The sequence below is a fragment of the Rhyacophila brunnea genome, unplaced genomic scaffold, assembly GCF_057557595.1.
Source record: "Rhyacophila brunnea isolate RB1 unplaced genomic scaffold, BYU_Rbru_1.0 scaffold_12, whole genome shotgun sequence".
Lineage (NCBI taxonomy): Eukaryota > Metazoa > Arthropoda > Insecta > Trichoptera > Rhyacophilidae > Rhyacophila > Rhyacophila brunnea.
In genome coordinates, this window is record NW_028232774.1 from 3340279 (window position 1) to 3364449 (window position 24171).

At 34.5% G+C, this 24171-nt stretch overlaps 1 protein-coding gene across 1 annotated transcript; it reads left to right on the top strand.

The window, feature by feature from the left end:
• The first annotated feature begins 613 nt into the window (after nt 1-613).
• Nucleotides 614-23205, top strand: Galphas (G protein alpha s subunit). Its single transcript, XM_085960665.1, has 10 exons — nt 614-660; nt 7537-8163; nt 15377-15521; nt 17010-17171; nt 18154-18371; nt 19637-19765; nt 21078-21257; nt 21473-21671; nt 22177-22356; nt 23021-23205. The coding sequence occupies exons 3-9, from the start codon at nt 15396-15398 to the stop codon at nt 22321-22323; spliced, it is 1161 nt and encodes a 386-aa protein (XP_085816791.1). The 5' UTR covers nt 614-660; nt 7537-8163; nt 15377-15395; the 3' UTR covers nt 22324-22356; nt 23021-23205.
• The last annotated feature ends 966 nt before the right edge of the window (nt 23206-24171 follow it).

The window sequence follows — 24171 nt, forward strand, 5'->3', positions numbered from 1 at the left end:
ATGTTTTGTGACATTTCAAAAACAACAAATCGTATATTATGTTTTTGCAGTTGGTAGCGTTTACAAGTTGCCAGTAGTTGGTGAGTCCATTAACTAGGCTGTCATTTTCAGGTATAAAGTGCCTACATTAGTTGGTGCCTACCTAGGTACCTTCTAGATACCTATTAATGTCTCGGTCAGATTTTTATAAAATAATTTGGAGTATTGCACCAATTGAGTTGAGAATTGTTAAAGATGTTTGTGAATAAACATTATGTCTCTGTTTAATTAGCAATATTATTTATGTTATTTTTCTAGGTAGGTACCTATATAATATTGTTATTTAAATGATAAAATCCTTCAGTTATGATTTGTAGGTGCAAATAGAAGTACTCACTTGCTTTATAAGCTTTCATTCCCAGAAATTAGATTATTTATTTTTTGCTGTAGGTACACCTTTTTGAATAGGTGAACCTACCTGCTACGAATTAAATTCAGAAAACCTCTTTATTTTTTTTCTATTACCTATTTTATGACATTATACAGTTCTCCGTGGTTTATTGGGTTTTAATAATGTTACCAATAGACAAAAATATTGTATGTTTCCATCTCTATAAAGAAAAAGATAAACTCTAGAAGGCATTGAGCCACCATTACTAGGCGACATGTTGATTTTTTGCTGTAAGTGTAATTGAAGCCGATCAAGAATTGCTGTAATTCAGCTGTTTTTCAATTCAGTTTAGTCTTTAAACTTTCAATATAAATGCAAGTGTTTAATTGCTAGGAACTTTGCTGCTCTGTATCGCTTTTAACCCGTCAATATTCCGGAAAACTCAATTCACCCGTCGGAGGGGTGTGTATGTAGTTTCGTTCGGGGCCGACAGAGCAAAGATATTTGTGTCAAAATAATCTACCAGCTATTTATAAATATTATTTGCTAGCTTTCACTCATGCTTGGACTTGAATAGTAATATCTGTGCTATTATTAAATGTGTAAGTTTATAAATATTGCGACTTCTCCGAAGTGCGCCAGCCGAGGAGCAGTAAATATTTTCCCGACCGCGGTTGCCATTTTTTCAACCAGTCGGTTTTGACGTTTTTTTCACAGCGCAGGGTTTATTGCTTTCCATGGCTATTCACGCGGCGATTAAGCGAGAGGCGTTTCGCTCATGCCGATAACACTAATCCAGAACATCTTCTGAACGGAATAAACGATCGTGGATTCGTTGTTTCGTGCCTCCGACTGAAAAAATCGAAGTACTCACAGTTTGAATGTGCTTTGTATAGTTACGTACAATAAACCCTGTGTTCAATTCAACTTCATTCAATTGCCAACTAAAATGAAGTGTAAACAACGTTTAGTCAGCTGCCCACAGTCTTGGTGCTATAAAAATGCGAATAGTTCCGCATACACACACTATCCTACCCCAATGTCTGTCATATTACGATAATGTACACGTCTGTTTTGTCTTTCGAAATAAATTGTTGGAGTTGTCATTGATTGGCAATTATATTGCTACATTATTGATGATTGACACTCATCGATATAATATCTGTCAATAAATGGCAACTAAATCTTAGTCTTTTAATACTGATCACCTGATGGATAAATAATTACAAAAAAATACATGACTTCTTTTCACTTCGAAGTGATGAATTTACCTAATATCGTCGTTAATTTTCTACAAACACGTATCTCAAAAAACACAACTTTTCAGGAGAGGCAAATAACAACATTATTATCTCAGTTTTTATTTAGAAATAAATTTTCTTCTATGAAATATCCATTTCGTATAGTTACATGTATTTTCATGAAAAAAATGTTATGTTTCTTCAATTTATCGCACTATACGTTTGACCGATCAGTCATATTGTCGAAGACACGAGAATGTGTTGCAACTTTACTGTGAATATTACTGCAGTAAACACGTATCTTGACTTACGAGAAAGAGCTTCAGTATAATCATCTGTCGGAGTTCAGTATTCTGCATACTTACAAACACGTAACTCAAGATATGAGTTTATAGTATTTATAAAAGTCTTTTATTGTGATACGAGCTTTATGTAATTGCTTAAATTTATTATGTTATAAAGTATGTTTTAAGATACGTGTTAGTGGAATATATGCATATTCAAATTCTCAATTCATAACATCAAACAACTCATGGTAATTGTGCCACAGAGGTGGACACGAGCTTTTATATTTATTTTTTTACGAAAACAGTTTATTCCATGTAGACAATTATAATAAATATCTTTTTCTGTCGGCGCATAGGCTTTTCGATCCAATAATCGTTAATTGAAAATTTGAAATTTTCATTCATTATGATACACCATTATCACAAACTAAGATTATATGAGGTAATATTAGGTTGGGGTAGGTTTGGTTTGGTTTGGTCTAAAAAGAAAGTTGTAAAATCTCATGTCCACCTCTGCGGCACATTTACCCAACTCATAACTGACAAAAATTAAGATACGTGTTTGTAGAAAATTATCGACGATATAATAATTTTATAATAAATTAACCGCGTAGGCACTTGTGTTTACAATAGTTTGAATATTATATACTTTGATTAGTTAGTGGTCACTTCTTCGCTATTTGTTTAAATTCAAATAATTGATTAGAGGGATAGTAAATTAACAGATCGGCAACAAAATTTTATATAACAAGATGTTTAGTAAAATAGGGTGAGATTTATCCACCGAGGTGGGATTAGGTTGTAGCCATTTTACGGTACATTTTCATCAGTGAACAATATCAGACAAGTTAGTATACAATCAATTTTGCATAAATACGCAGTAATAGTGTTATCAAAATACTATTTATTTTTCTCTGCCAGGATATCATTGGGTTTTTCGTAATGCCAAATATATATTATACTTAATTTGTTATATTGCAAACTGAGGGGTTGAGAATGGTGTGGGTTTTAACAAATATGCATGCAGTTTTAGAACAATTTATTTAACCTGATGATAAAGCGTATTTTACAATATCTTAATTTGATTCTTAACTGCACAGCAGTTACAACCTATTATTTCACCGACTATTAAAAATCAAAGTTGATTAAACATTGAATAGTGACTCAGGTTTTATATAGATATAGGTACTTGATCGCCTTCCATTTTGCAATTCAGTCATTTATGTGGAAGTTTACACTCAAAAAAATTGTATAATAGTTAATTGTCTCACTGTTTGCCTACATTAATTTCTAATCTTCTGAAATGTTTATTTGACATTTTAACTGCAATGGCAACCCATGATTTGATATTGACCAAAGTTTTTTTATTTTTGTTAAGGCTATACCTCAGTTGAGGCATGGTCTAAAAAGATCGTGGCTAGGCGACGCATGCCGAACGAAATATAATTTGTCATATAAATCCAACATGCGTCCATTTAATGTTCTGTTTATTGTTCTATTAGTAACAATAATAATATATTCATTGACATGTTTTCTTTTTCAAGTAAATGGGTAACGTTTTTTAGTTATCTTTACACGATTTAAGAATTAATTCCCCTCGACGCCATCACAAAATAAATTGACGTGTTCACAGCTCAACTTTCGCTCTCCGATTGGCAGCCAGTCCGAAATTTCACCGCATCTATAGTTGAAAATTATTTGCCGTTTCACTGAAGTATCGCCTTAATTTAAAATTATTTAATACTCTCACAGTAGAAAATTATTATCTTTGAAAGCAGTGTTTTTTTTATTAAAATCATGCAAATTCTTCATATTTAAAAAATCTTATTTATGTGTTGCGTTTCAGGCATCTTTTTAAATTTTATTGAATGGGTATTACACGGATTGTTGACAGATGAAATGTCAATTTTTTTTAAAGCAATTACTAATCCGTAAACTATTGTGACATTAGATATTTCATTTAAAATATATATATATTAATATTTTTGAAGAGTCGCCCCATGCCATAGATAGGGCCTTGATTTTAGTCGCCATCATTTCACACGTATGTGCGATAAACCAACATGCAACAATGAAACAAAATAATTTGAAATGCGTGACGACATTGTTTGCTATCCCGTTTCTTTGGATCAATATAAAAAAAAAGTTGAGAATTCTTTCGACCAGTTGGGGAATTATTTCATTGGCCAGTGTCTTTCTGGTGTTATATTTTACATGGGAAATAAACACGCAGATATAGATAATGGAGATGCATATTAGGTTAGCAGGATCCCAGTGTTCATAAACAATATAACCATGTATTAGATGGGTTGGGTTATTATAGGTAGTTACTATATACATTAGTTATATCTTATTTCAAAGGTGATACATTTTCAATGAACAAGAGACTTACAAATAGTAATTCACGATATATATATTCTCGATAATAATCATTGCCACAGTCTAAAATCCAGCTAGGGTGGCGTAGTGGGAAGATCGACATCCTTAAATCAATAGGTTCCCATAACCAGATCAAATTCACCTGTTTTTCAGTGTGTATTTGGCTCCAGAGCATTAATAATTATTTCTCGTAAAAGGGTATGTTGAGAAACCTCCACAGGAAATGGCCTTGATCCAAATGGTTTTTTTTTTTAACCATGTTGGCCGCGCGGCTTAAGCGTTGGACTAAAGCGCTGTGAGTCCCAGGTTCGAATCCTGGGTCTGGCAAGTACACATATTGTTTTTCAATTTGTGTCTTATCAGGGTATGGACCTAATAGGTTGAGCAAGTAGCTGACATCCTTTTCTCGTAAAAAACAAAATTTGTTAATACAAATCTTTACTCCTACTCTGTGGAGGCCCATATGATCCGACGAGGATTAAAATCCGACATAGTCGGAAATTGGATCAAATGGCATTCTACAGAGTGGAAGTTTGTATTAACAGCTTTTTTCTGTTTTTATAAGAAATGGTGTTGGCCACTTGCTCAACCTATTAGGTCAATACTCTGACTTCATACAGAACTTGAAAAACAATATGTGTATTTGCCAGACCCAAGATTCGAAACTGGGACCCACGGACATTATAAGCCAAGGCGTATTACGCTCGGCCATTGTGGGCCTTGTACACCATATTATACAGCCAAAGTAAAAAACAAGTAGCTTAAAAAAGAAGAAATCAATAACTTTCATGATTTTTCGATTTGCAGTAAATAAGTGACTGTAATTCCACAGTTTGAACGTATCGAGTCATCAGAAGTCAACCCCCACTGAGAAGTACAAAATTCCACTCCATGTTGGGTATCACTTTAAAAATCCTGTCTTTTTAAAGCTTATTTCTAATGTTAGCTAGAGTGGGTATATTATGGGTGTACAATAGAAATCCATGGCTAAAAATATTTTCTTAATTTATAAAATTTATTTATTACATGGTTTTTACCATGTATAAAATTTGTTTTACGTTACATGTTTCGTTCACATCTTAAGTCTTATCAAGTGAACATATTTTTTAAATTATTATGAACTACCACGAAGTTAGAATTTTTTCAATGTAATAAGTGAAAGTTAGTTTAAATAAATATTTGTTTGTGCTCTCTACAATTTTTAAATAGCAATAATTTTTTTTATTGTATATACATTTTTTATTTGTATATAAGTATATTGTATAATATTTATATATTATTTATTTAAATTTAAATAGGATTAATTTATTATAATGAAGAAGTTATAGTAAAATTATTTATGGAATCTTCTTCCGGGAAATAAAGTACATTATGAATTTTTAAGATCATCTTAAAGCATCTACAATAATTTATAGATGGGATTGTGATTCAATCAATGTCTGTATTACTCATTACGTAATGAATCCTACTTTTTTTTTTTGCATATTGAAGGTGTGAGAATGATATCTAGGAAAATTTAATGCTATCGACTAGTCTATGTAAAATAAAGGCAACTGCTTTAAAATTAATAGAATACACATTTGAACACATTTATTATTTTGTACTATCGGTACTCTAATAATGCAAAGTTATCACTGTTTCTGCGTCATCTTTCATCATTTGTTTTTTGCGTGAATTTCAAATACAAGTATTTACTGACAAAAATGGGTAAGCATGCGTAAAACCCTGAATTCATAGATCAGACATGCAGTACCCCCTGACACCCGTGAACTGCATTTTAGTCAGAGTAGACTTTTCTGGTTCTTTGTTCCGTTTGCACTAATACTATTGCACATATAATGACTGCACGGAATATTTAAGTTGCAACTAGGGTTTGCAATTCAAGGATATAGGCCCTCCTCCCACGGCGCAACTGAAATCTGATGGAACTGGTTGGTGATGGTACTCATAAACTGACCAATGTGATGATTCGCACACGGCGCTACTGAAACCACTTGAAATAATAATCACATAACCTCAAACTGTCAAACTGGACCATTAGCTGTTTTGTACAAAAACCAACAACACGCACGCTGCCGCGTTTACTTGAATAAAATTAGGTTATTTCAATTTTGCTTGTCTTGTACTTTTGACGTCTTGGGTTGTAAATGGTTTTTATAGCATGACACTTGTTCGCAGTGCTACCAATTTTGGTAAGAAAATATGATTTTTCACCGAATCTAATGATGTTGGTACCACTGTTTTACGGTGACTGGAAACTTGAGAGACCGCGCGACTAGCATGTCGCATCTCTTCGCGACCGTTTTGAAGCCGAGAGATTCCAGTCTCGCTGTCAGCGAGCCGCCATTGAAATACATTAGCTAGATACTGGCTGGAATTTTAGTTTCAGTTCCGACGGACATAAGTTGCGCCGTGGGAGGATGGCCTTAGCCTAATATTGGTATTAGCTTATATATAATTTCTGAACTAACTGTTATTTTGAATATTCAGTCAGAACACACTAAATATTTTCAGAAAAATTGAATCAATGAAGAGACACATAATATTGCTCCAAATTTTATGGATTCTATCTCAAAATACCTAAATTCTTTACCTAACCTATTTCTACATTTCAAAAACAGTATTTAATATTTAGAATTCATGCAGAATTATTAGAAGACTTATTACGCCTGTACACTCCCATGTCATGAATAGTGTGTAAAGTCAACTATAACTGTTTTCACGTAAAATTACTATCTCATTAATCTCATTCTTCGTTGTCGTTTTATGGTGCTATTTGACGGGTTGTGAAAATTGGTAAACGTCAAAATGCTCTGTTCGGTGTAGTTTGTTTTTTTCCCCGGCAGGTTCGCCACTACCATTCTACTGCGCAGGCGCAGATATTACACAAGTTCCAACTGTTACATAAAAATTCAAAAGTGGCTGAAGTTTTTTGATCTTGCAACTTATGCATTTTATTGTTATGGCCACGATAATACATACTGTCAGTAGTAAATCACATCCATGCGCGTGTACAGGCGTTATATCGTGTTGAAGAAAAATTTATCATTTACTAGTAGGAACAAACAGTGATTGCCGGTTGTTCTGTTGGGCCTTTGCGGACAGTATTGCATTGAATTATAATTATTGTAGAAAGTAATATAATGTGATTAAATCACAAAGTATTTATGTCGATTTTATCATTCTCATGTCTTTCTTTGAAATTGAAATACGCATAGGAATTTTGGTACTAATATCTTTTTCTTCTTTCTGATTTCAGTCTAGTCACCGACGGAGGCGCTGTTTGATTTTGTGTTTAGAATTAGCACGAATAACAAGAAACGGCCACGTCTAGTGTGGAGACGTTATTCGTTTGTTTCCAATAGTGAATAAATACAAAAACCTCAACATCAATTATTTTCTCATTTAATTGTCGTGTATTTAAACTGTTGCGTGCCATGAGGTGACTCAATTCAGTGCTCTAATAATGTAATATTTCATTCGTCTAAAATAGTGTATGTATCCCAGAGCTGTAAATGTGCAGTGAGCTTATTTTGTTGGACGTGTAATGTTATAATATAATCACCCTTATTAAGCAACATAATAATATTTCGTGTTGGAATTTTTTAAGCTTAATAGTAATTGTTATAATTAAATTCGGCGGTGTAAGCTTGTCGTCTCGAAGAGCATATCGGAGAAAGAGTGCAGGCTTCCTCTGTCGTATCACCCGTGATGTCAGTGTGATGGGAGGGGGTGTCGATAGGTGCGGAGCGTAGGAGGGAGCGAGAAGGAAGGAGGCGAGGTGCAAGGGAGGCAGCGTGGCACGCGAGGCGGGTGCGGGGGCGGGCCGCGGCCTCCCCGACTCTGCGGCCGCACCAGCGCCTGACAACCAGGCGCCGGCTTGCTGGTGAGACTACTTTGTAATGTCTTTAGACTAATTTTACTTCTCAGTTCTTAAAACAGGCCAGTGTTTTTTTTTCTTTCAAATTGTTTCAGCTTAGAGTTATAGCATCTCCTTGTATATATTTATATAGCAAGTTGGAGGCTGCCGATCATATCCTCTTGAGCGTCCCCAAATATAAGTCAGAAGTGAAGAACTTCTCAATTTGGCTCTTATTAAAGAATTTTTACTATTTTGTGTATTACAATATTTGATAATGATTCCTATAGATGAGTTAATTAATATTCTCTGTTGTGGCAAACGGCAGCCCAATATTGACACGATCGCTATGATTACTCATTTAAATATAGGGATTGCAATACCGAATGAAAATATCAATACCGGTATTCGTTAACAACATATTATCAAGACAATTCTTTCACGACAAAGAGGTGAATTTTTTTATCCTTTAAAACTTTTTTCATTTAGTCATTTCAGATAAATTACTTTTAATTTATCTGCTTTCTTAATACTGAAAATACCGATATTTTAGATTTATAAAACCGATATTTTGGTATCGACTAAAAGTGGGATCCTGGTTTTCAGAATACCGGTATTGCAATCCCTACTTAAATACTATTGTTTGCCATTTTACATGACTGTTATTCTAAATATGTAGTATTAAAAAAACTTTCCCTAACTAATGCAAAACAAGTGCAACCCTGGGAAATAATTAGAGCAAAATTATGAATCTTGCTACATAATATGAACCTGCAATGCAGAATGATTTAATCATCAGCCGTTGTAACCTCTACACTAAACTTTACAGTAACATTTATCAGCAGAAAATAAAAACTAACTGTCTCCGGCAATAATAAAAACACACATCATCGAAAAGTCAGTGACTAGACGTCGTCCATCTGCAATGATGTAAAACTATTTACAAGTAATTTTGTTATATTATAAGATGACAGTTTGAACTTTCAATGTAGCATGGTACTTTTTTTTTTTGACCATGTACGATCCTAATAAGATCATATGGGCCTCCACAGAGTGGAGGTTTGTATTAACAGATTTTGTTTTTGAATGTGTTAGCTACTTGATCAACCTATTAGGTCTATACTCTGACTCATACACAAATTGAAAAACAATATGTGTACTTGCCAGACCTAGGATTTGAACCTTTGACCAACGACGCTATAGGCCTATAGTACTTCTAGGCAAAATAATTTCTGTTAGGTTAGGTTAAGAACCGAGACAGCCAAAATTTTGCAATCTTTAAATGAATTTAAATCATATATTTAATAGATGTGGAGCTAACAGCTAATCATCGTAGATCAGGTTCCGGAATATGAAAACTTCAAAACCACCCATGCCCTGGTTCCAAATATGTATTAATAATTGAGCCCCTCGACTGAAAAGTAGTGTTTCCCCGAAAACTTCTTTTTAAGATAATAACAATATTATACGTCCTGCCGGTTCAAAAATCATGTGATACGTACTGGGAATCATCATCCTAATACTCACATCTTTTGTGGAGATTAAATAATAATTTTTTGCAAGCGTGTAGTCAAACGTATGGTTCGTCGCTTGAATTGAGTTACTGAAAACTAACATTGTCACGATGACACCCTTTTATCCGCAGAAGGGCTAAATTTATTATTTTGACTGATGAACTTTGAGTGAAATCCAACACGTTTCGCACGCTCTGTTGCTGGCTTCAAACCACCCACTGACATAACTATAGTAGTATTGATTAATTCAATAAAATGCAATTTTTTTAAATGTACTATTTAATAAATCTGGACCGGTTTCGTCCGCCTCAGAGGGACATTTTTAACTGGACGAAACCGGTCTAGATTTATTAAATAATAAAAGTGGAATAAGTATTAAAAAATTTCCGTTTTATTAAATTAATCAATAATACAATGCAGTTCCACCATGAATTGACAGTTAACACAATAATAGAAAATAACTATAGTTACTTATTGGATATAATGAAATGTTGGGTGGATGGAAATCGACTGTACCGTCAAGAGATTTGAATGGGCTGACGAAGATTCTAAAAGTTTGGTCCTCGGAAAGTTATATCGAGTTCTTGTGCTACATGATGAAAATTTATTTCTGTTTCTTTATTTACCTGTTGAAGAGTATAATGCCAAACATCATTCATATGTAAAGTACAATATACATATTATTTTGTGTAGGCTTACTCATTACACTAAAAAATATCAGTCGCAGTGAACTTGCAGGGATTCAATGATAATAATATTTAAAAAAAAGTTTTTTTTATTGAACGAATAATTCACAATATTTAAGAATGTAAGTAATTCTTTATTGAACATAACATAATTCGGAAACACCTCAGAAACACACCCATTTTCTTGAAAAAAAAAAAAAATAGGTGCCAGGCGAGTTCCGAATTATGAATGTTAAATTCTTAAATCTTGTGAGTTATTCGTTGAATAGAATAAAACTGATTAATTAAAATTAATAGATGTAAGTACGTTAAAACTAAAATTTGGAGAGATCCTGATGGCGGAGCAAGGTATGAACCCATTATTGGTAATTGATTCAAATTACAAAAGCCGGTCGCCAATATTGACAAAGTCGCATTGTTTAATTTTGTTGTAATTAGGTATGGAGCAGGTGGCTAAATTTATATAGCGCATTGGCTGGAAACCGATGGATGCAGATTTGAGTCCTTCCGGCTCCGATATTTTTTTCAAGATGTATTCAAAATGTGTGTTTTAGATGTTTCCGAATTAAGTATGTATGTTTAAACAAACCTGGTTAACAAAAATGGATATTGAGTGTATCACGGCGGGTCTCATTTATCTTAAAAGGCTAGTAAGTAGGTCTTCCAGAATGCCGGAATGCATTTTGACTTGAAGAACAGGCAGGCCAGGTAGTAATTATTTCAAGGCATCCGTAATAGTATATAGTCGAGTCAGGTCGAATGTCACTTCTTCATCCTCTTTCTTTTTCAATTTAAAAATAAATTTATAGCAATGCAGAAGAGACCACTGAAAACTGAATTTTATTGTCATATTAATTACTTAAGGGTTTGCATACCTCTTGATATGTGAAATGTGACTTTTAAAATTATTCACATCACAAAAAGGATATCGACTGTTTAATCTGCAAACCGGCTAACTCCATTTGGGCAAATTGTTCAGGGAGGAGCAAAAACTTACCTAATAATTTAACGATTATGAATTTTTTTTAGAAATAAGCTGCACTATGAATTAATACACTATTTTAGCTTCCCTTTTCTATATAAAGAGCGGAGTTATTCCATATTGGAAATTTGGCACATGCAGTTGACTGTTTTGTGTGAAGAACGATAACGCATTTATTTATAGGTTTAGGAATTTAAAATTTTGTGTGAGCATAGAAAACATGCCACAAACAAAATACCATCAAAATCTCATTTTTGGTCAAAAGTGCAGTTGGCTGGTTTGCAGATTAAGCAGTCGATATGCTAAAAAAAGTTATTAAATGTGCAAATAAAACACAAAACAAAAAAACAGTTTGAGAATTCTGCAGTACGAAGTTACCAAAATAATTTATCATTTTAAGCATTGTGATATTATGAACAACGATATATCGTTGTTTAGCATTCAAAGGGTTACATCTGTTTTGTGTACATGTGGGCATGTAAATACATTGTATCAAATTTGATGCAGTCGTTAGTCGCCAAGATATAATATAATATTCTCCAATTTATTTTTAAACGATGTAATTACGTTATTGATCTGAAAGAAGAGACTATTTTCGTCATCTTTATAATGTACAATGCCCCATTAGCCGCTGACAGTCAGTGTTCGAATAATTACACTCATTATTTGCGCTTAAAGAAATTATTTATGTTCGAATTCCGCCAGCAAAATGTATACAATGAGTGCTCGCAAGATGCACATTTGCAGTTAATCTCCGTGGTCGTTGAATTTATTTTTTAGTGTCGTGAGAATGCTTTGTTCGGATGGAGTCAGTCAGTATGGACTTGAAAGGTAGGAGACAGTCTCAAAATATCTTGAACGGAAATATAAAAAGTGTTATTTTCATTGTCGTGACAATCCGGTGTGGGTCGTGACTTGCTCCAATAAATCTGTCAGTATTCCAAGTGGCCGCTTTCCAGTTTGGTACCCCAACTGTATGACAGTCATTGGGAGGTGTATTTCGCCAATGAATTTTGCCCTGCCTTTTCTGCACCTTATTGATATCTCAATTTTACTCCATTTGCTGGTTCATTGTCATTCATACAGTGCACGTAATCTAGCTTGCACAGTTTACTAATTTTCGTTAATTGCGCTACAATCTTCGCATAGAGAAATGTGGCCCAAGGCCCAATTGAAGTTTTCAGCTTTCTATATTTTGCATTTTGGTAGTCATACAATTGTCAATTTACCATATTTATATTATATTTTGTGAAATGTTTTTAATTATTCTCTCTTACTACACACACTCAGCGAGCGTGTGGAGTCGGCAAAACAATAGTGAGAGTGAGACAGCTATAATCTGGGCAATGACCAATCGAGAAATCGTTCATTGCACTGGTTATATGGCTTACTTGCGTTAGTCAATTTATATATCAAAGTTAGATCAATGCCTTCTAGATTTGTTTTCTGACAGATATAACAATGAAATTAAATGAATTAAATCTGAAGTTTACAAGGTGAAAATAAGCTTATTACAGAATGTTATCAAGAATCAAAATCCTTCATAACAAAACATTCAAATCAAATAATTCAATTCATTTCCCATTATTAAATGACTTTAATAGATTTTTTAAAATATTCTAATGAAGTCACAAAATTAATTGAAGCATTCGATACCAGATTCGCATTTATGCAAAAATGAGGAAATGTTCAAAATATTCTTAACTCCATTTAACGTGGATGTGGAACCAGCGCCCCCAAATTTATAAATGGAGCTAATAGAACTGCAATCAAGCATGTTAAAGTGCATTTTCAAACTTGAGTTGTATCAGAAATATATTCTCGAAGATAAATTTCCATAATTAAAATGGCTGGCAATGTGCATTACAGCAGCATTTGGGACTACATATCACTGCAAATCGTTCTTTTCAAAATTAAATGTAGTAAAAATGAAGTGTCGCAGCAGGTTGTTCGATGAAAACACGACCAATCAACTGCGATGCGCGTCTGCTAAATTACCAGTCAATATGAAAAAGATATAAAAAAAAACAAGTTTCACATTAATAATTATATTTTAATAAAATATTTTGAATAAGCTCTTTGTTTTATTTTTTTATGTGTGGCCCGGCCCACCTAAGTTCAGTAATATTTTTTTTGGCCCACCAAATGATTTGGGTTAGGCACCCCATAGGGCTCAGCATTGCATCTTTTCCTATAATTGATTAGCGGATGAAATGATGAATTCCATATAATACCTTTATTCATTCAACGACCGGACTTTAAAATTCGGTTACATGACACCTTCATCCGTTAATCCCTTCAATTCTTGTGCCATCCCTGATTGGCCCATAGATATGGTGGATGATTTAAAAAATGTTCAGAGTTGTTCATTTTAGTGAGTTAAAATCCAAGTGAGAGCAGGCTTTTCGAATGTCTCATATAGTGTGATTTTAGTTTGAGAACAGTAGAAAGGACTTATATATCATAGTCATTGATATACTACTAGATGAGCAGTTCCCATACAAGTGTCATTTTAAAAGTGTACCACAAAAGATATTATGAATATCGTCTTATAATATTTCCTTGTAGGTATAATGCGTTAAGACCGATAACATGGATTCCCGAATTTCACCCGTATTGCCCTGGCTGTAAAACTAAATTTGCGTTCTTGGAATAGTGAACCTAAGGGTGGCTGCAACGCAAAGCAGACAGAGCAAGTCGTCATGCGCTGACTATTAGTTAGAGTAAGATGCAAGCTAGATCGGGCTTACCCAGTAAGTTTTAACAAAGGCCGACTCGCTGAAAATCGGGCGTCATTTTAAGAAGCATAATGATTCATCCAGTAGTATATCAATGATCATAGTAGACCGAAGTAGCAATTGTTCGCTGACAGTATGATAATTACTATGTTATATTCTTATTATCGTGCTATCCCCCATCAGGGCGACTTTGCCTTATCATCTGCTATCCGGAACAGGTCATACTAATCACAGAGGTTCTTAGCCACAATGTGCGGCATCGTCCTTTGCTACGCTTACCCTTGATCTTTCCTTGGATGACAAGTTGGGGAATGCTGTATTTTTGTCCTCATAATGTGACCTAGGTACTGTAGTTTTCTGGTTTTGATACTAAACAGAACTTCTCAGGTCTTTATCATTCGATTGAGAATTTCAACACTTGTAACCCGGTCAGTTAAAGGGATTTTGAAGATGCGTTTATACAGCTATATCTCGAAAGCCTCAAGTCTCCGTGACATTGCTTGGTTTAGCGTCCATACCTACATAGCATAGAAAAGGATTGAGAGAACATGATAATGGACCATACACTGTCACAGATCTTGGTTAAGGTCTCGATTGCTAATGAGGCGTCTCATTTTGAGAAAGGCACTCCTTGCGATCTCAATCCTTGTTTTTATTTCCTGCGACTGGTCCCATTTCTCATTTACCCATATTCCGAACTACATATATATTCCGGCTTCTAAAATGTCACAATGTTAATGTTCTTTGAGTGATCTTAAAGTGACGGTATTTTTAACGTCGTCTGCTTTCTGTCATCATCGCTTGAAGAGGCTGATGTATTGGGATTTGTGAATCCATACAGTAGAGTATTAACCTCAATAGAACAAAAATCGTTGATGAATATTGTTCATGAATTGTACTACATTCAAAACCAGGCAGCCAAAGTAGGCCTGGGCTTTAAGACGTTGCTACAGATGGGTCTTAAGCCAAGTCCAAACCAAGAATATCTGTACATGAACGATGTTTTTGATCTTCTTTGTAATACAAAAATACATGGACACTATTTGTATCAGAACATGTTAAATGTTTGTAAATATTTGGAAACAGTTTCCATACAATATTCATTTGTTTACATAATATGTATCTCGGGGTGGACTAGGCATCTCAAACAAAAATATCTTCATTTTATCCATCATTATGATTATCAGATTTTCAATCAAAATACATTGGTTAGCTAAAAAATCCAAAACATATTTTTACAGGGGAGTTATATGTGTATTCCTGTGTCCTGTGCCGTGTGGATGGTGTGTGATTAAAACGGGGATGTTTCTTTGCTTGCAGGTGGGCTGCGTGGTCAGCAATGGGTTGCTTCGGGTCGGTGGGGGGAAAGGGTGGTGGCGAGGCGGGAGAGGGCGAAGGGGATGATCTCAAGTCGCAGAAGAGACGTAGCGACGCCATTACACGTCAGTTGCAAAAGGACAAACAGGTATTACAAACATTCACGTTGTTCTTTTGGTTCACTTATAATAAATTCCATTACTCATAGTCAATAAACACGGCCTATTGAGCAATCTATTTAACAAGACCGTCAAAGTAAACAAAAAATTATTAATCTCACTCTCATTAGTTTGGTTTTAAAGAGAGCTATTTAGAAATAGAAGTGTCACTGCAATTTTCTCGTTGATTGAAATTCAATTCGAAAAATAAGTAGAATCGTAATTTTGGATTTTTTATGTCCAAAGGAATCGTTCAAAGTATTCCCACATTTTTCTGTCAAATAAATTTTTATTTTGTCAAATAAACTTTTGTATCCATTATTTGTTGTCAATGAATTTTTTTTTTTAAGTTTTTATTTTTATACAGGGGATGACGTCTGGGAGAGTTTTTGATACAATGAGTAATTGTACTAGAAGCCATAATATCATTGTTTCAATTTTTTCAGCAGTCCAGATGAGGTTTTGAAATCGTCATCTAATCCTAATGTTCCTTATGCACAGATAATCAAGAGTTCATTGTATTTAATTCCAATACATTTATACCTCGGAGCCATTATGTCAATTCATAACAGAAACATGAATTTCTGAATTCAAATACGGAAAGTCCATAGACATCAAGGGGCTGAAAAAAATCTAAAATTGAGTTGGGAAGTGTTGGAAATACTATATTATGCCGGCTCTTATGGTCAGATATATAAATATACAAACTATTATGGTATTGTTAATTGCATATTTCATGACAAGTATGTTATACATTATCATTTTTGCTGTCAACTTCTGAAATACTTTCAACGTATGACCTTAGCACTGCAAGCAATACAGTAAAACCTCATTAATACGAATTCCAAGGGACCGAAAATCGAAAAAAAATTCGAATTATGAATTATGAAATGTATGGGGGAAAAATATTAAAATAAAATTTTTTTTTTTTGATTTTCATTCATATCGTTTACGATCATAGATGTGCCTACCAAATTTCCAGTTCGGTGTGTGTTAATGGATCATAAAATGTCAGGATTATTTTTATTACCTTAAAATAAGTAATTTATGATGTTTTAAGAAAAGTCTGTCACAATTTTCAATGACTGGCTCATGAAATAGTGAACTTTTTTACGATTTATTGAATATTTTTATATGCCAGGACTCTGAAATAATTTCGAAATTCGAATTGAATTTAAAATTTTATATGAAAATAATGCTCAAGGGACTTTTTTTTTGCGAAAATTTCGAATTACGGTGAATTTTGAATTATCCCTATTCTTATTAACGAGGTTTTACTGTATTCCTATTTATGTTGTGGTGGAATAAAAAATATTCTGTTTTGTTCATGATTTAAGTAACCGACTGACAACTGTAATTTTTATGGAAGGAATCAAGACGGCACATATAATTTGGACATTCGTACCAGAGTTATTGATAAAGAATCTCATTTTGTCATCTTTTTGTTATTAAACAACAATATTTTGTGACTATTTCAGCTGTACAGAGCGACTCATAGACTTCTATTATTGGGAGCTGGTGAGTCGGGCAAGTCTACGATCGTGAAGCAGATGAGGATTCTCCACGTAAATGGATTCTCAGAGAAAGAGAGGAAGGAAAAGATTGAGGACATTAAGAAGAACATCAGGGATGCCATTCTTGTAAGACTATTTCTATCTCTACTTAGTCGATGATTTATCAGTGAGCTCTCTACCCTAAAAATAATTACTTGATGCAACCTGTTGGTAAACAAGCATGAGAAATTCTCGCTTATGCCGTCACTAGGTCTAATTCAACATAACGTCCAAAATCAATAAAAATGTTACGACACATTCCGATGGTAGATGTTATCATGGATGTCTCATAAGGCAAGGTACCTTTATACAATGTGACACGTGACATTTTACAACAATAACTACCGCGATACAGCGTATACTGCCCCCATAAACAAAAAGGCAGCTATTTGCAGTCACATTTTGAGATAATGAGACATTCATGTTTTTTCAACTTTTCTTAAAAATTTTTTCAATAATGTGGATCTTGATGAATCTTTTGTCTATAAGCAAATACCAGTATATTTTCAATCGATGCTGTGTTTTTGCATCTTCGCCTTCTTGTTTAGAATAACTACCGTTATCATGAGAAGAACGAAAAACAATATGTCGATTTTTATACAGAAATAAATTTTATACTGCTTTTGACTTTATATCAAATGGTTCAGAATTTTACGTAGAGCATTATCTGTACACTAACTCAATTTGTGATTTTTGTCGAAAAGTTACCTTTTTCCTTATGGGGGCAGTATACGTAATTGAGGTTCGACAATGTCTTTTTAGGTTAACCAAACATCCAAGTGGCAATATAAGAAATTTCTGTGTTGATAAAAAAATATTTTATTTTCGACAAAAATATGTAATACCAAAATTTAGGATTGTCAATGTACGAAAATGGATTATCGGGATCAAAAATTGAATGGGATCCTAGAATTGCATACTCTAGTTATGGCTATTGTGTTTTTATTTTATATATTAAAAAGAAACTATTTATATATTGGAATAATTTGTCAATTCATAATTTTTTCTTATGATAAATTTCTTTTAGTGGTATATTAATAATTGACAATGAATTGTGTGTGAATTGCAGACAATAACGGGGGCGATGAGCACCCTGACCCCCCCGATCAGCTTAGAGCTGTCGGAGAACCGCGCGCGGGTGGACTATATCCAGGACGTGGCGTCCGGCCCCGACTTTGACTACCCGGCAGAGTTTTACGACCACACCGAGGCCCTCTGGAAGGACCGCGGTGTGCGCTCTACCTTCGACAGGAGCAATGAGTATCAACTCATTGACTGCGCTAAGTAGTGAGTCCAACCACCGCATTACTCTAGTCATACCCAGTATCCATTTTGTAAGCTTTGTATACAGTCGGTCGAAGCTCAGTTTTATTTACTGGCAATTTAAGTTCACTATTGAGATCTTAGTATCTGAACAGATTTACCCTCAGAAATCTGAATTACATACATAACATACTCTCGCTGGCTCCCTTCAAAGGTGTTACAGTAATACCTCGTTAAACGAATTCTTGACGTGAATTTTGACGAAATTTATGATGTTTTGAGAAAAGTCGTGTCACAATTTTCAATGGCTGGCTCATAAAATAGTGTACTTTATTACGATTTATTGAATATTTTTATATGCCAGGACTCTGAAATAATTTCGAATTAAAGGTATGGTTTTATATGGAAATAATGTTCAGGGAATTTTTTTTTGTGAAAATTTCGAATTACACCGAATTTCGAATTATCCGTGTTATTAACGAGGTTTTACTGTATGAAGGATGTTGGAGAAAAACCATTGTCTATTCAGATAGGGCCTATATAAGGCCTGAGATAAAAATGTTAATAGTGTTGTAAGGTTGAAGAAAAAGTTTGTTAATTAAATTAGCCCTAAGGAAAAAGAGAGTTGGGGTGGGGGGGACCTAGAGTAAAGTGGTTATGCTGTGTAGAAAGAGACACGTCATCCTTGAGACTAGTGCAGCGGATTGAGCTTGCCGCAGACATGGGAGTAGAGACATAAAACAGCAAAAGTTAACCAAATTGTTTGTAACTCGTGTTAAAGGGAACACATAGCCTCGCATACTCCCTGAATTAAACCCTTGAATATATTATATATTATATAGAGAACTAAACTTGGTTTTAGAAATTAGAAAAACAATAATAGTTTGTGTGTTCAAAGGTTCTATTTATCAGAAAAATTGAAGAGTAATTGTACTACAGTAAAACCCTGTTAATTCGAAAAAGACGAATGGAAATCAAAAAAATATTTGAATTACGAAATACAAAATATATGGCAAAACAGTTAAACTTAAAAAAAAAATTTTTAGTTTATTTTGTAGCATTATTTCCATTTCCAGTACAATTTCTTTCAGTGACTATTATGATTCATTCATCGAATTAGTGGAAACCACTATTTAAATAGATTTTATAAATTTTAGCGAATATTTTGATTTATGACGAATTTCGAATTTACCGTCTTCGTATTAACAGGGTTTACTGTAGGTAACGTAATTAACATCATGTTTTGTTAGATGGTTACCTGACATATATTGTGTTTGTGAATGTTTCAGCTTCCTTGATCAAGTGCATGTGATAAAACAACCAAACTACACTCCCACCGAGCAGGACATTCTGCGTTGCAGAGTGTTGACCTCCGGCATCTTTGAGACGCAGTTCGTAGTTGATAAAGTCAACTTCCAGTGAGTAAAAATTAATACAAGCTTTCTATTGTAGTTAAATAATCATGTCAATTTCACTTTTAATTCTTCATTAATTTTATGTCAGTGATGTACAACAGTAGGGCCAATAATTTATTCATTTTCTAATTGCACAGGGACTAATAATTAAGTGTCACTGATAATGGTATATTCTCGCCCGAGTCTAGACGTATTATTTAAAATGAAATAGGCGGAAACTTATAATTATTTGACAAGAACATTTGACTAAAATTAATTCTTGGGTTGTGCTCTACTGCTCTACGCTCTCCTCAAAAGTTCAGTTGTCTATGCTCCTGTCAAACAGTTAGTGGTTGGGTTTTCTGGCATCGAGATCAGATGTATACACCGGTTACGTGAACCATCAATATTTAGGTGGACAATCGCGTAAAATCACAAGTAGTGAAATGTAATCAAGCAACCCCAGCAATACGTTTTCCTTTTAACAAAAGAATTTCACTTGTACATTTATTTTTTGTGCATGGCTTGTCAGTATAGATGTGGGAATTTTGATTCAATCATCATAGTTTAAACATCACTTACGTGAAACTAAAATCAAACAAGTACTCAGTTTATTTTTTCCACTGTATCAATGATAAGTCATTCGATTTTATTATTGTAAAAGTTTTTGAATCTACTAAAATGCAGAGTGTAAACTTACTGGAAGCATCAATTCAGATTGAAATTTATTACTGAATAAAAAAGTTCTCTTTTTAAAATATTACCTTATTGTTTATAATTTTTGATGTTTTACCAGAAATTAATTATAATAATTTAGTCAATATAATCTCATGTCTCTGGAAGCTGTAGTAACTATGCAATAAAATCTTATGTACAGCATTGTGTCATTAATTTATTTGTTTTTAGTTTCACATTTAATAGGGCTAAACATTATTACAACAAGAAGAGTAGCAAAAAACGATATAATAAAATAAATATTACGATTAGGTAAATAGCATTCAGTAATCAGCACTATAACCATACAGAAGATAAGTCATAGTCGGAGCGTCACCACATTTTTAAGGTTAAATTGTTCCACTATAAAAGAGTTCTCATTCTCTCATATGGCAGACAATAACATAGAAGTATCCATAGAAACAAAAACAGACACAGAACTGGATCATGCCCACGAGGGCATCATGATCAACATCTTGTTTGATCAGCAGGCTCTTGCTTCGATTTCAGCAAAGCCAAGTTCAGTTATCTGTCGTAATTCACTGTAGATATTAGCTTCAGCTGGTGTGTCAGCGTTGAAGTCAATAAAACATAGATATAATGAGACAATGTTTACTTCCAGTATGTTTGATGTGGGCGGGCAGCGTGATGAGCGTCGCAAGTGGATCCAGTGTTTTAATGACGTAACAGCCATCATCTTTGTGACGGCGTGTTCTTCATACAACATGGTGCTGCGCGAAGACCCGACGCAGAACAGGCTAAGGGAATCCCTTGAACTCTTCAAGAGCATTTGGAATAACAGGTAACTTATTGCATGTCATACATTGACAATTGAAAACTCCCTTGCAGGTGGATTTCCTCTAGTTATAGTCCAAACACTTTGTTTGCAGTCAATAAAATCAAAAAAAGGTTCTAATAGTTTTGCACTGACTAATATTTTATTCACCTTTGTCGATATAAATGATAATTTTCTGAAGCATTGGAGGAGTAAGATCATGAATTATCTACCTTTTTCAGATGGCTCCGTACGATATCTGTAATCCTGTTCTTGAATAAGCAAGATCTTTTGGCAGAGAAAGTCCTGGCGGGCAAATCTCGACTGGAAGAATACTTTGGCGAATTCACCCGCTATACAACTCCCCCCGATGCCTGTCCCGACACTCGAGAGCATCCTGATGTTGCTAGGGCTAAATATTTCATCAGGGATGAATTTCTGGTAAGGGAAGAGTTAGTCTTGCTATTTTGCATGGTTCTGTTGTAATAGATTACTTTTTTCTATTGTATACGGGTTTTTCGAGTTTTTAATGTGGCATGGCAATCGGTGTGCATAATGAAAACACCTGTTGCACATAATATCTCGGGATCTTAGTGCAAGTGTCTCATATAAAGAACTGCACTATTGTGCGCTTTCTATATATTGACATCTATGTCATGGCGCTGTATGCGATGACAGTATTACATCACGCGCTTTTTGCATGCTGGCGGTATTGCAACGGTTTTAGTTCCAGAAACAACCGCGGTGACGTGTATGTCTCGATATAGAAGCCGCAGTATATTTGCCTCATCATTAATAAGGCAGACAACTATACAGTGACTTCATGGCAGTGAATTCAACACTTACGTTTCAGTTTATTTGTTATGGTTCTGAAAACTTTCTCTATCGCACTCACATAATGATTATGTTCAGATCTTGATTTGAAGAATGTTTGTATTGTTTGCAGCGCATAAGTACGGCTTCAGGCGACGGCAAGCATTACTGCTACCCGCATTTCACTTGCGCAGTAGACACGGAGAATATAAAGCGAGTGTTCAACGACTGCCGAGACATCATACAGCGGATGCACCTTAGGCAATACGAGTTATTGTAACTCCCACAGCCACAAACACACATACGGTAACAGGTAGATACGCAATCAATTACCTTATTCTTATTTATCCATGTTGCTTGCCAGTCTTATTGTGTCTCCTCAAGTTATGGCAGCATCCCGTAGCTCCGCCATATAGACTCTGTGATCTTTCAGGATGTCGGAATCTGCCCTATATTTGGGTGGTCTTGAGCGGCTTCCCAGGATGAAAGAATCCTATTGGTTTGACGAAAAGGCAGGCTAGGTTTTGAGTGCAACCGTAGCAGATGGACGAGCATGGCTCTATCAATTGTATTGTCTGTATATCTCTATGCCGAGTTTTGATAGAACGATATTGATAGATCATGTTTAGTGAAATTACTTTGTGGCGATTTTAAAGATAGATCAGGCCGATTCGAGGATAATTCAGTTTTTACTTGTTCATTTGGATGATATGTATCAGTTTAATGATTAATTAGAGTTCATAAATTAATAGTATGGTATTATTCATCTAATAAAAATGACATCATTGAAATGGGTCCCTGAACAACTTTCTCCCCCTGTACTGGACTCTAATTAAAATTTACATACTACAGTTTTAAAAATTATTTTATTATGTAGTGTATGACCTATATTATTTGAATGACCGACTACTTGGACATATTTTCTGTGACGTTTCAATAGAATAGTAATTAAATTATATTTTATCTTTCGCTTCCAGCTCTGTCTCCCTGAATGATGGCGAGTCACATCCCGACTGTCCGCGGCCAGCGGCAGTGGGGGGCGTGAGACAACCTTGGATCTGATCGTTGAACATAAGAAGCTAAACAAAAAAAATATATGACACCAATATATATCGTGGACGCGTTCCATACACACACCCAACACGCAGAGCAATATCTACATAAAATGTAAAAAACCGACTTAAAATTTTAAGTTTACTAAAATAGAGTGACAAAGGATAAGACGACGGCGATGCGCGGCCGCCGTGGCCGGCCTCTTTCCAAAACGGCGGCCGCGGCGTCCGGGTCGTGTGTTTAGTTAAATCTCTCCCGTCTCCCGGGACGTAGTTTGTTTTCTGTCGGTGCATTGCGAGCGAGTCGAGTGTCGGCGGCGGCCATCTCGGGAGGGCGGCGCTCGTCAATCGGTACCGGCTTTATTTTGTTCTCGTTCTAAGTTCGTGTTTTAATTTCCGGCGCGCATGCTATTGGACATTTTTGAATGCTGCCGTTTTTGAGGATCGATCGAGGATATGTAACGCGTATGATTAAATATTATAATGTACTTGTTTTGCACATCACTGACTTCTCATAATTATTATTATTATTACATTACTACAATGATTATATTATTATTAACAAGAGAAAGTAAAAAGATGTGAGTTTTCATGAAATATATATATATTTATGTATAAAGTTTGGTGCAAAAATCTGCCAATATTATTTGTTTCATAGTCTGCCTATGAATAATAATCTAGAACAAAATGCACAATATATAATATATTGGCTAGACATTCAACGAATTGACAAAAATTAGTCATATCTTAATGTGTGTAAGTTGTCAATCATTAATTTACTGCAGATAAATCGACATTGCATTCGTTTAGTAGTGCAGTATTTTTATTCTTGCAAATCTGCCATGTCGTAAACGCTTCAAATTGAAAGTCCCTAATCGGTAATTTATATTAATTTGAAATTGTAGCTTTAGGTTCATATAATTTCGTCACTTAATACCGTGATAAATGTATCTATAATGACTAGAGGGTGTAATATTTTTGGCACGATGCAATGGTAATTAAGATAAGAAAATGACATCAGACCATAGCAATACATCAGTGTTGAGGTGACGCATGCGTTATTTTCATGTCGTTGA

What these genes read in the sequence shown, in the direction of transcription:
- Galphas (XM_085960665.1), top strand. Translation starts at nt 15,396, where the DNA reads ATGGGTTGCTTCGGGTCGGTGGGGGGAAAGGGTGGTGGCGAGGCGGGA. An exon ending in AGTTGCAAAAGGACAAACAG is followed by an intron (nt 15,522 to 17,009) that starts GTATTACAAACA and finishes TGACTATTTCAG; the next exon opens with CTGTACAGAGCGACTCATAG. An exon ending in AAGAGCATTTGGAATAACAG is followed by an intron (nt 21,258 to 21,472) that starts GTAACTTATTGC and finishes TACCTTTTTCAG; the next exon opens with ATGGCTCCGTACGATATCTG.